The sequence below is a fragment of the Microchirus variegatus genome, assembly GCF_963457635.1.
Source record: "Microchirus variegatus genome assembly, chromosome: 1".
Taxonomy (NCBI): domain Eukaryota; kingdom Metazoa; phylum Chordata; class Actinopteri; order Pleuronectiformes; family Soleidae; genus Microchirus; species Microchirus variegatus.
Window position 1 is genome coordinate 35,330,242 of NC_139802.1, and position 12,513 is coordinate 35,342,754.

Below are 12,513 nucleotides of genomic sequence, written 5' to 3' on the forward strand. Positions count from 1 at the left end.
AGTGCCAGCAAGTTAGCTTAGCATAAAGACAAAAGATAGGTAAAGATAGAAAAAAATTAAAGGCGCCATATGTAAGAATGTGGCCAAAAATGGTTACTACACTCAAATTCAAAATACCAAGGTCTTTTAGGTTTCGCTTTCTCCGCCATTGTAGCTCAGACGTTGATGGCAACCTGTGGTTGCGCTGCAGCTGAGACTCTACTGATTGCAATGATTGGTAGACGGCGGTAGGTGGCGCCACATGCCAAAACATAAAATATGATTTGCGGTAGCAAAATATTTTTTTTTTATGTGAATATTTTGGCTGTACTATTGTTGTTGGTGAGTTCAGTTTGTTATATGAACATTATTCCTCAGTCTCTGTGACATATTAGGAGGATTTTACATCCATATTCATTACATAATGAACCTTCAAATAAAACGAGAATTGTTTGCTTTCAACCCTCAAACAGACAAAGAGGAATTATTTCCGTTTCCAATCTTAACCTTGACCTGCTACAGCTTCATGTTCAGCAACAGGAATCGGGGATTATTGTCTGTAGATACCTCACAGTTTCACCTTCACCCTTTCAACCTTGAGCTGCCTTTTTTTGTCTTGTGTTATAGTTGTCATAAACTCATAAAAACATAAATTTTCCCCTCATCAACCTACTTATCACATGATTGATGTAGCCAACGTCAACAAAACCGGCAAAAACAGCAACTGCAAAACAGTGCTAAATTCAGGCACTTAAAGAATCCTTACTTTATTTTGTGTGGTAATACAAAAGCATACAGAACTGGAGAGGATAGGAGAGAAGATCCCTTTCATTGAATTCAATCAGATCGTACACATAAGATGACTAATAATTACATATAAGCCTTTTTTTTTTTTAAAGCCCTCCACCAATAGCATGCATGGTCTCTATGTCGTCATCTGCACAGAGCACATCACCTACTGTGTCGACTGTATGCCATGACACAGTTAGTAATACAAGTTCAAACATATATCACACCATAGACCAGAATGATGTTTACGACCATACCATTAGCGTTCATATTGAAACGTAGGTTTTTCCCCCTCTTATTGTTCCAATGGACTACATGTTCAGCATTAAGCAGGGATTTGTCTGGGCCTCATCGTCTGCATGTATAAAATACAACAGGACCACACTGGTCTATTTTGTAGAAATTACGACGTGACATCCAAAGAGAGCGGTGTATTATTTTTTTTGCAGGAGAGAAAATTAAAAAGACTCAGTTCATCCAAATTACAAAATTTGTTCTCTTTACCGACAGAACCTCTGTTATCTAGTGGTATAATCTACAGAAAAAAACATTGAAAGTAGTTTATGGATTAGTCATGAGGAGCATTTTTCAAAGGAAACCCATTTAATGACTTACATTGCATTAAGATAAAAGCAGATTTCAAAAGGTGTCTAATAACCTTAATGTAAACTACCTGTAAGGCTTGATATCATTAGTGTTACCCGAGGAAATGTGTATATATATATATATATATATATATATATATATATATATATATATATAGTGAGATATAATTTGGGGGAATTAACCCTTTTATGTTTTCTAACCTGAAATCCCAGCTCTGTTAACGATCACACTGTGGGTCCTGTGTGGGATGTCACTGTTTCGTCACCGAGTCAAACTCAAAAATAAGATTTTCTATAAGTCCAAGGAATGATTTTAAAATATTTTGTCATGAATAGAGAGAGATCAACATTTGTAGACAAAATAATATATATTTTTTTTCTCTTTACCATGAATGCTAAGGTTCATATAACTCACAATTCCATCCCTATAAATACTATCCTACCAATAGGGCTACCGACTGTGCAAAATAGTTGACAAATGGCAGGCTAGTCCAAGTACTGTTTAGCAACATAAATAAAACAAAATGGAAGACTACTCTCATTTTATGAACACAGAATGGACCCTTGCAAAAGAAGAGGGGAGAAAAAAAAAAGCGACCTAAGGATTTATGTGAACTCTGGGTTTAATTCTTCATTTAGGTCTGTCAATGACAGCCAAGTCACCCAGTTCACTTTTGATGATGCAGGAAATTCATTCACTGAATTGCTAGTCCTCTCTCTCTCCTCCTCAGAAACGCAATGAGGAAGAAGAAAGGAGTAGTAGTTAATGACAAAGGGTGGTGGTGGTGGGTCAGTCAAACGATCAGGTAGTATGTTCAAACAGTAACCGAAAAGCATGACCTCCCGACACAAGCGGGAACGAGTAGATGGAAGCAAGAGACCTGCGTGAGTGCAACGATAATCAATGGCTGTGTGACTGACACACTTTCTCCTTGCATAAGCATAGGGAATGACTATGAAGGCCAGGATTTGACTCTGGCCACATCTTGTAATGGAGAGACGATTTTTTTTTTAAATTATTATTGTAGGAGGGAAACTTTGCCTCAGTCAAAAATCTTCATATTCACCATGACCACCGACATTACCTGCCTTGTTCTTTGATGCGAGCTAACATTAACAGAAGCCCAACTGCTCGTACCGTTAGTTTGCTTCCAGCCTCGTAACAACAGATCACTTACCTCACTGTGTGAAAGCAGCCAGTCGTTTTTTTTTCTCCATTCTGAGACCTTTTTCAGCCAACCAAATGTTACTTAGTGAAGCCCACCACCAATCGGATTGCACTGGGTTAATATGGTCTACCCCCCCAAAAATGTCATCTGTAATAGATGTACAGTACAACAGGCTCCCCAACCAAAATAGATTGTCTTATTAAAGTGAAGTCTGTCTCATTAAGCAAAGTCCTTCAACCAATTAAATAACACAGACCATAGCCAGATCTTCCAGTCCAACTCGTCACATGTTTTCATTTAGTAAACGCCGCCACGACAGCCCACATTAGTTCATTGGCGCTGGGCTTCGTGCTCTCCTTCTCCGGCTCCAGCTCTAGCAAAGTGTGGACTCTCTTCATGCCCAGGTCGTACTGCTCGTCCTGGAGCGGAGCAAAGGCATTCTCGAGAACGTCAGAAGAGTGGGCCAGAAGGATTAGAGACAGGACACGCTTGTCCATGCGGTGAGGGTCGTTGACCCACTTCTCCAAAACAGACTCCTGGACCTTCTTGACGAGGCGCTGCAGGCAAAAAAAAACAAACATAAATATTAGGTCATTTCATCCACATTATATACAAAACCTATTTTAATTTGGTGACAGACCTTGTTGAAAGAATAAAGCTGCATTTGCAGCAGCAGTTGCATGAACTATACATGAACTTGTTTTCTGTCCAATACCACTCTCGTATCAGTTCACACATCAAGCAAAAATGACTGCTCTCAAAACGTTATTTTCCGTCATTCCTTAACAGTTGGCTTGTTATTTAAAGAAAAGTGACCCAATCCTTTTTGAAATTTGCTGTGAAATTCAAAATGAGCAGGAATTTACTGGAAACAAAGTTTTAAATCAACTACTCCAACTCTTTCTCCAACTACAAATCTCACAGGAAGTGTTGTTAAAAACATCATTCCTTCGACGAGACATGAGCGTAAACACGCTGCAGAGGGAAAGGAGGTTTCTTTTCAACCCCTCAAGATAAAATCATATAATTGTGTTTTGCAAAGCAGGAGAGCAGCAGTGTTGGAGACCACTGATGAAACATTGATTTCTCCTTCATTATTGTTCATTTCCTCTCCAGTCTTTTGATAACATGAATCAGGATGGCGAGTAAATGTATTATTATTGTTGATTACATTTTTGTTTTTTACTTTATTAATTATTTTGGTGGAAACATTTTTATTTTGTTGCCTCTATGGTGTTATTACATTTCTATGTTTCTTTGTCATCAGATAGAATCCAAGTTTAGTATAAATGTTTTATTTTAAAGAAAACACAGATATATTTTAAACATCATAAAGAAATCTTGTTTCTGTCTTTAAATTACCAAAATAATTAAAGCGTAACCACCAAATAGCACTTTAGCCAAGGTTGTTGTTTATCGTTTATCAACCAATACATTAACAGAGTACCATCTGCAGATCTGTAACATCTTCTTAACTCCCTAAGGGTAAAAACAAGGTCATACTAAATCACCTCCCATCTGACTAGGTTAGCAATCCCATAGACAAAACCAGCCCCACAGTTGAAATTACACTCAGTTGAGTCCTGAGTTTATCATCTGTTGAGTGATCCACTTGCGTGCAAGATCACATGACGTACAGGTCTGACGTTCTGAACACTCCCAAACGGTCTTGAATGCGTTCCCAGATCAGGTGACAGATGCCACGTTCAGAGGTGGTTTGAGGAAGCATGTGGCCACATTCCTTAGCACCATGAACGTAATCTGGATTAGAGAACTCCTTGGTTGTTGTCATCTAATCCGCAGCAGTTTTGTTTTTTACACTAGTAGACAGTGCTGGAAGTCAATTTATTTGCAGCCCTGGCCACAAAATTAAGACCGATTACCATATGATTTCTTTTTGCTAATGGTAAAAAATCTTATTTCATGCAATTTGCACACAAAATTATGCCATATCTGATCATATACAACAAACTACATGAAAGCCCTCTAATTCACTTTGAATGATGCCAAGATTTCACTGTGGGTCTGTTGCTTTGCTTTCATCGCGTTGTGTACATCTGAATTTGAGAAATGAAATCAACTTTCCAAGCAGCAGCGCGAGCGTCGGCCAGTCAAAACATGTTATGCAAACATTCAACAGACTCAAGCCAATCAAATCATATTTATGAATTTAATTCAAAAACTGCAAAGCCCAAAATAAAGTTATCTAACAACTTTTATCAATGTGCACCCAGCAATGGTGGACATTATATCACTACTTTAGAACATTAGCAACTCTTGCTACCTGTGTCCATGACAGACACAGGCCCGCTAACCTCAGATTGCTGCCTCTAGCACCAAGCGGCATGTCCTCCCACTGTCATTAGGATTAATGCAATGCTTACGTGCAAGCCATAAGTCAATATTTGTAATTGTAATGTTAATATTTCTTCTTGTATTTAAAAAGGGCTGAGACTGTGTTTGATAAACAAATTGAACAAACATTTAGTTGGGCGTTGTCGAGTTGTACGTATAGCAATAAGGAAAAAGTGATACCAAAACGTTTCGATTTATAATTTCGTCAGAGTTTGTACAAAATATAAATCAATAGACTATATATATAATTATATAAATGTCAACACTTTGGTATCAAACATGTAGAGGAGCAATGTTCACCTGCGTTGGTCCCTAGATAGGTGCATAAGTGTGTGTGTGTGTGCGCATTAGCTACTGTCCTCTCTCTTTCAGTGGTACCAGCAGCCTCACAGCAAGATTCTGTTCTTCTTCTCTACTTCATTTTTATCCAGGAAAGGTGCATTTGGGGGGGCAATACTTTTCAGGTAGCTAGTGTACCAAAGCCAGTACTGTAGCAGCAGGTGTGATTGCTGTAAGTAACCACCCCAGCTCCTACACCTGCAATTACTTACTTATTAATTAAGACCGGAAAGAAACAGTTTGACCCATATTTCTTTACTACACAAATGTAATTTTTTCCCACACGTTCTCAACCAGTATTTTCAGCCATATCACGTGTCAAAAGAAAAGTCACTCCATTTGCTTTGCATGCAATTTAACGCTTTATTTTACACTAACTGCTGGCTTAATCTTTGCTGATTATTGCAAAGATAAAGTGCTATTTTTGAGAATTAGTATTGTGCGCAAATCGAGAACCCTAGATTAAAAGTTATTGGTAAAACATGCGTTTGTCCTACTACTCCTCATTCATTTGTCACTCCAGGTTTATTCAGGACATGCTTGAGCATTAAATACTGTACAAACACATGTTGTGTGCGTTAAACTGATAGAAAGTGCTAATATACAAGACAACCTTTCAGTCACATCATTCAAATCCAAATAGCAGAGATCACAGATTTTGTCAGACATAAAAAAAACAAAGCTGCTGGTGCCCTGAGGCTTTTGCACAGTGTTGTATGTGAGCCGAGGCAGTAAAACCATGCACTTTAATGTCAGATGGACTTTAACTGGATCCATTGTAGCTGTAAATGCTAGTCAACTCAAATCTGCAGACATTCAAGCAAAGACGGATTGTTAACCTCATAAAGGCCCATGTATGCAGACTGACCATAAACATATTCCTCTATAGAGTGAACTTCCCACTCAAGAGTCTAAACTGTTCCTTACACTACTTGAAAAGCTTACTGTAAGTTGTGCAACAACCGGGACATGAATACAAGTGAACACTTTACCTGTTTAATGGTGCTGTTGGTGAGCGGATGTGTGGTCATATCGAAGAGCAGGAAGTTCTGTTTCTCTGTGGTCAGTACACCTTTCTCCACCAGGTTTTTTGCCAGACGCTCTCTAACATTTCTCAGTTGGTAGTGCAGTTTCAGAGGATTCCAGGTCTCACCTGGAAGGTGAAAGGAAATATGTTTTCATTTTAATTCATGAGTGAAAAGGCAACTTATGTTATATAATAGAAACATTTACATCTTCATTTGAATGGGTGTACATCTTAACCATTTTTTCCGCTGATAATAGTGGTTTCAAGATGATAAGACGTTGAGCAGATAATGGAAAGCTTTGGTTAACAAACTGAACAGACTTTATATCTCACCACTGAGCAGCTCTATCCAGCTCTGGACAGTCTCTGGAGGCTGGGTGTCTTTAATGTGCTTCAAGGCCTCATCCAATAGCACATCTCCCGTTGGGGCATCTGACTTGTAGATCACCTTGGCAAATATTTAATACAGAGTTGAACCGCCTATTTTACACATGCATCGACCCACATCCTGTATGAACAGGAATAATTACTCCTCGCCAGATACAGCATGAGCTTTTCAGCTCGAAGGTTTAAGTGAAGGGATGAAAATCTTGGCAAACAGCCAACGACTTATCCCAACAAAAAAATGCATCCTTTTGTACAAGATCAAAATCACTGGGTATCACGTGTCGTGTATTGTAAATGAACGTATTGGCAGTGTAAACTGAACTGGGATATTCTGTGTCTTGAGTCTTGAGACTCATGCTGTGGCTGAGATCATCTTTGCAAGAAAAGCATCAATAACACACTTTACAAACACTTGGTTACAACTTCATGCATTCTAGATTTGACTTGTATAGAAAAGAAGTAGCATTAAATATACACTAAGTTTGCATATCTCATAATATTTATTATATTACTAGGTGGTAAAAATGTGAATGCATAAAGACTACTAAACTACAATATTAAATCTCATCACCACATGATTTTTTTTTGACAGAATGTAAAAAAATTACAGTGGTGTGAGTGGAGCTTTGATTAACTCGAGCTCATCGCGTCTCTCTCTGTCACAGAATCACACACACACTCAAACTCAGACTAATGAAAAACATAATTTTGTTTTTGTGAACAGTCATGATACTGTGCATATTTGAATAAAGGGCAGTATGCCAGACCCGATCATATGATGACTTATGGCTATGCTTGAAGTTGACTGTAACGCAGGTGCCGGCACTCCTCAGTTTTATTATTTTTAGTACCAGGACTTTTATTGGAATACTGGCATCTTTCTATCTGTTCAATTCATTATTAAGGCCCAGAGTAATAATTTCTCAGGGTGCACTATGTGATGTTCAGATTCAGATATGCGTTTGTTTCTAGTGCCTAGAGTTTTTATTTTTTAGTGTTAAACAACAATCTAACAAGCAGATTATCTACTGTGGTGACCCTTAAAGTGAGTATTTAATAATATAAAATAAAATTGTTTAAAATGTTTCAAAAAATGTTAAGTTATATTCACTGATGTCTTGCCACATGCGAGTGTGTGCTTTAAATTTAAATCATTGTTGAAAATGTTATGGATAAAGTTGGCAAACTGTGTGACATGTTATTCTTTTTAAAGTGTGGACTACATATTCAAATAAATAGATGTGTACATCACTTAAAGATTTTCATAATTTAGTGTCCAATCATTTAGTAATACAGACATATTATGCCTTATATATAAGGGGACTACTCAGATCACTGAGGACAGATATCAGTTAAGAGCATAGTGTTTATAATATACATATATATACACTTAATTTGATACTGCATATTATTATTATTATTATTATTATTATTATTAATAATAATAATGTATTTGCAGTTTTGAAACTTTAAGATATATGGTGGTGTTTTTCTACGCATTAGGTTTGAGGAAAGCCTGTAACTTGACCAAAGCCGGTTCTCACCTTCCTTGAAAGCAGGCTTTTCCTCCTCACCCCGCAGGGCTCCAGCTGTAGCCTCCCCCTGAGAGCCAGCTCGACCAGCATACACCCACGAAGTCCGGAAGAAATACAGTCGTTCCAGAAAGACGTGTAGCCCTAGGAGGATACGTGTGAAGGGGCCCATTACATTTCATTCAGCCAAGGTGCGGAGCTTGTTTACTTAGCTGACGTGGATGTAACTGGTCGGAGTTATGTGCTAAGTTGTTGAACAGGAGTCATGTCGCTGCTAGCAAGTTGTCAAAAGAAACAGCCAGCCAGGTAAAGGCTGCGTACGACAGCTACGCAGCTGAGGCAATAGGTTAATTAACGTCAAATAAGTATTCGCCTCTATTTATAAGTCAGCGACACACTAATACATAGCTGACATGGCATATACTCATTATACAGTTTAACATTTCAAACTAAAATAAAGTTCCACTTTTACTGCAAAACAAACGTAGGTTAAAATAAGTAGCGTTTAAAGAAAGTAGCGTTTGGTGACGCAACAATATTAGCTAACTGTGAAGTTTGAATATTGGCGACAATAAAAAGCAGTGCACACCTCTCGATCCTTGAGGCCCAACAGCAATACTTCCTCCATCAACGTGAGCCTGGTCTCCTTTGAATCCCCCTTTTCGTCCTCCTCCTCCTCCTCGCGGCGCGCCTCCTCCTCCTCCACGCCGGACTCCCTCTCCCTGTCGGCGGCGGCGGCGGTGCGAATGGCCTCGGTCCTCCGCTGGACGAGGCCCGAGCTTCTCTGTGAGAGCGAAGACATGGCTGGTGCTGCGAAACGATCAGATCCTGACTAAAGCGCCTTCCTTGACCGGCAGGGAGGGCAGACAGCTTGTAGACAGAGGGTAAAATGTGAGTTTGTAGAAATGCTGGAGCGATCAAGTGGGGACGTTCTTTTCCGCTAAGCCTTGTTCGGGATTCTTGCTCCGACTGTGTTCACTTCCTGATCCAACATGGCGGACGATATCAGTGACGTCGGGTCGTCTGAACTGAACCGTGAACTCCTCTTATATGTTGCCTTCACAACCGTCGGAAAATAGAAACGTTTTCATGCTTTTTGAACAGACATTGACTTTTTTATTTTTAAAACAGAAAAATCAATTAAATATGACAGATAAACAGCATTAAGAGTTGACGAATTATTGCCTTTTATATTATTCTTCATATTTTGAATATCTGTGGAGCATGCCCTTTATATATAAATATATATATATATATATATATATATATTTTTTTTTTTTTTTATATGAGCCGCTAATATTGTATGGGTCAACCCATGGACTAGGGAACCAAAGGGTTGCTGGTTTGAATCTCGACAGGTCAAGGGCCGGGTACCTCTGAGCAAATCCCCATTGCTCCACATTCCTTGGTTTAATTGGACACTCTAGATCAGGGGTCTCAAACTCAAATGACCTGGGGGCCACTGGGCTTCTAGTCATGTGTTTATACACAGATGCATCATGTATATTAAATCATCCTTATATTTTATTCCTTAATGTTTACATTATACATAACATAATATAGCTTATATCTGTCTGTCCCCACCAACATGACCTTGTGCAGTACTCCATATCAGCACAAGGTGGCAGTCTGTATGTATGAATTTGTCTGGAAATAGATGCTGTGAAAGTTTTTGTTATTAAGGAGAAAATGGAAATGGCACTTTTACTGTCCTTCTTTGTGCATTTTTTGGAGTTACATTCTGTAATGTGCAGACATTATAGGCATTTAAGATGTTCAAATGTAATATTGATTTAGCCTTTTCCTTAAGTTAATACTATTTACTATTTATGGGATTTAAAAGCAGCTTGCAGCATATTTACTTATGTTTCTAATACTTATGCAAGGTGTTCATTAGCTGTAACGCTATAGTTGGCTCCAGCCCCAGCTTGTCACTGATTACAAACCTGGCAGATGTCCATTCGTTGTTGTTTTGTTGATGATGATAATGATAATGATGATGATGATGATGTGGTGAATAAACTCCCAAATGTCCTCTACTTGACCCTAGTCATCTTCCCTCTCCTCCTCACCAGACCACTCTTCACGTTGCTCAAATTGAGATATATAACACATTTGAATGCAGTTCTGGCTTCTGTGTTCTGAATACTGAGTACTCATGCTGTTGCTTTGATATGTGTGATCTACCTTGCCTGCCTTTGTTTTTCCTTCTCCTTTAATTTCCTGTGGGAGGAAAGTCATTGGGAAAAGGCAAATATTTAAGAAACATCAATAAAATTAGAAAACAATTGAAAAAGGGCAGCAAAGATATTCAGAACAAGACAAACGTTTTGATGCAAATTCTCTCTAGTTATGGATAAATTAATGATATTTTGCTCTGTGATTCTTTATTACAGGACACTGAATATTCCCCTGCAGCCTATGCTGTTCAGCACGAAAGGTAAATATGGCACAGAACACATATTCCAGCAGGAAATCCTATTCAAATAGGGCCAGTGTTGCAATCACACCAATGTGTATCAATGTTGATTATTATTCTACTTTAGCTTATGATTTGCTGCTGATTATGCATGATTTGATTATGTTATGTATACTTTGCTGCTCTTTGCAGTGTGCCTGCACTCAGCTTTGCAGGAGAGGAATCCTCTGGAGATATGGTTGTCCTTGTACGGTCCGTAGTGTCGTGTAACGGGGGCTCAGTCCCCTGCAGCTGTGAAACATGTATAGATTTACGAGACAATAATGTACACTGCACGGACATTGGTGCCACTATTCATTGCCATGTTTCTCCTTTCCTCAAATATCAGATCAATGCAACATAAAAAACTGACTATCTACATTCATGTAATGGTTCAACGATCAGATAACATTTTAACAAGGCCGGTTATTAGGTTATGAGGGGTTAAATTAAGTAAACACTGGCAACAATTAGATCATGTTGTTAAAGGTTCACAGTGTGATGTTACTAAATGCTTCCATTAAGCCGAGCGCAATCACCATCAGCAAGAGTTCTTGAATGGTAATGATTAAAGCAGACATAATGCGACACAGCTCTGCTCTGTCTGTCTCATGAAGGCATCAAATCCTGGACAACTGTCTCCCAAAGTCGGAGATCACCTTTAAGAATCCAAATACGAGATAATTCACTCAAGAAAAGAGAGGCATGTTATAAAGAGTGGATATCTGAGCAAGGATTTAACTGGAAATTAGATGAAAATATTGATTTCCTCATAGCGAATGAGGTCACTGTAGAAGCAACCAGTGATTCAATCAAAGATGTAGAAGATATAAATGTGGAATAGTTAAGAATAGTTGATGTTTTGTCATATTACGTAGCCTAGAGTGCATTTAGAAAAGAAACACAAAAAATATGACTTAAATCCACACTTGCAGCCACTGGACTACTCCAGATCTATCTTTATCTGTGTTAATTAAAGGTGCCATATGTAAGAATGTGGCCAAAAACGGTTACTACATTCAAATTCAAAATACCAAGGTCTTTTAGGTTTAATTTTCTGACGTAACCCGTGGTTGCTCGGCAGCTGAGACTCTACTGACTGCAATGATTGGTAGCCGGCGGTCGGTGGCGCCACATGCCAAAACATGATTTCAAAACATAAACATGATTTGCAGTCTGCAAAAAAAATGTTAATGCAAATATTTTGGCCGTACTGTTGTTGTTGGTGAGTTCAGTTTGTTATATGAACATTATTCCTGAGTCTCTGTGACATATTAGGAGGATTTTATGACCAGTTTCTTTAGATTTATTACACAATGCACCTTTAATCAACCAAAGTATACAGAGAACTTATAATCACTGAATGCTAAAGTGGCTGAACTTTATCATTTTTATTTACTTAGTCATGTTTTAGCTATCTGGTAAATGGTCTCTTTTCGCTTTTTGTTAGTTGGCACAAAGCAGTCATTTTTATATCGCATACATCTTAATATTTTATATCTGGGACCCTGTGACTCCATTCTCCTGTTAATCTGAGCGGCAAGGAGGTCAGTTTTCATACGTTTAAACCCGTAATCCTGAACATACACTGCTCCTGTTAGCATAAATGGTGGCAGCAGAGTTCAATTTGAACTTGAGCCTCTGCAAAAACAGGTGGTTAACCCAATAATCTTATGCGCTTTGTGAGACCGTGGGGGATTTCTGTTCAAAATAAGCTACGGCTTTGTTTTTTTTTGCCGTTGTGGTAGATATATAGGTTAATGTATATAAACGACAATACATACATACACTTCATGCCTGTTATGCCATCAAGGCACTTCTTGTGCTGAGAGCTAATGACCGCTATGTTACTTGCTATGATAGCCTTCTAGCT

The 12,513-nt window shown here is 38.5% G+C and overlaps 1 protein-coding gene across 1 annotated transcript; it reads right to left on the reverse strand.

Moving 5' to 3' along the window:
* Positions 1–763: 763 nt before the first annotated feature.
* Positions 764–9,155, reverse strand: LOC310932861 (Golgi phosphoprotein 3-like). The gene is made up of 5 exons (XM_083896241.1): positions 8,772–9,155; positions 8,195–8,326; positions 6,597–6,711; positions 6,229–6,389; positions 764–3,099 (listed from the first exon to the last, which is right to left on the reverse strand). Exons 1-5 carry the CDS (start codon positions 8,982–8,984, stop codon positions 2,836–2,838), a joined length of 885 nt encoding a protein of 294 aa, XP_083752367.1. The 5' UTR covers positions 8,985–9,155; the 3' UTR covers positions 764–2,835.
* Between the last annotated feature and the right edge of the window lie 3,358 nt (positions 9,156–12,513).

What these genes read in the sequence shown, in the direction of transcription:
- LOC310932861 (XM_083896241.1), bottom strand. Translation starts at nt 8,984, where the DNA reads ATGTCTTCGCTCTCACAGAGAAGCTCGGGCCTCGTCCAGCGGAGGACC. An exon ending in TGGGCCTCAAGGATCGAGAG is followed by an intron (nt 8,327 to 8,771) that starts GTGTGCACTGCT and finishes GTATCCTCCTAG; the next exon opens with GGCTACACGTCTTTCTGGAA. An exon ending in CTGGATAGAGCTGCTCAGTG is followed by an intron (nt 6,390 to 6,596) that starts GTGAGATATAAA and finishes TTCACCTTCCAG; the next exon opens with GTGAGACCTGGAATCCTCTG.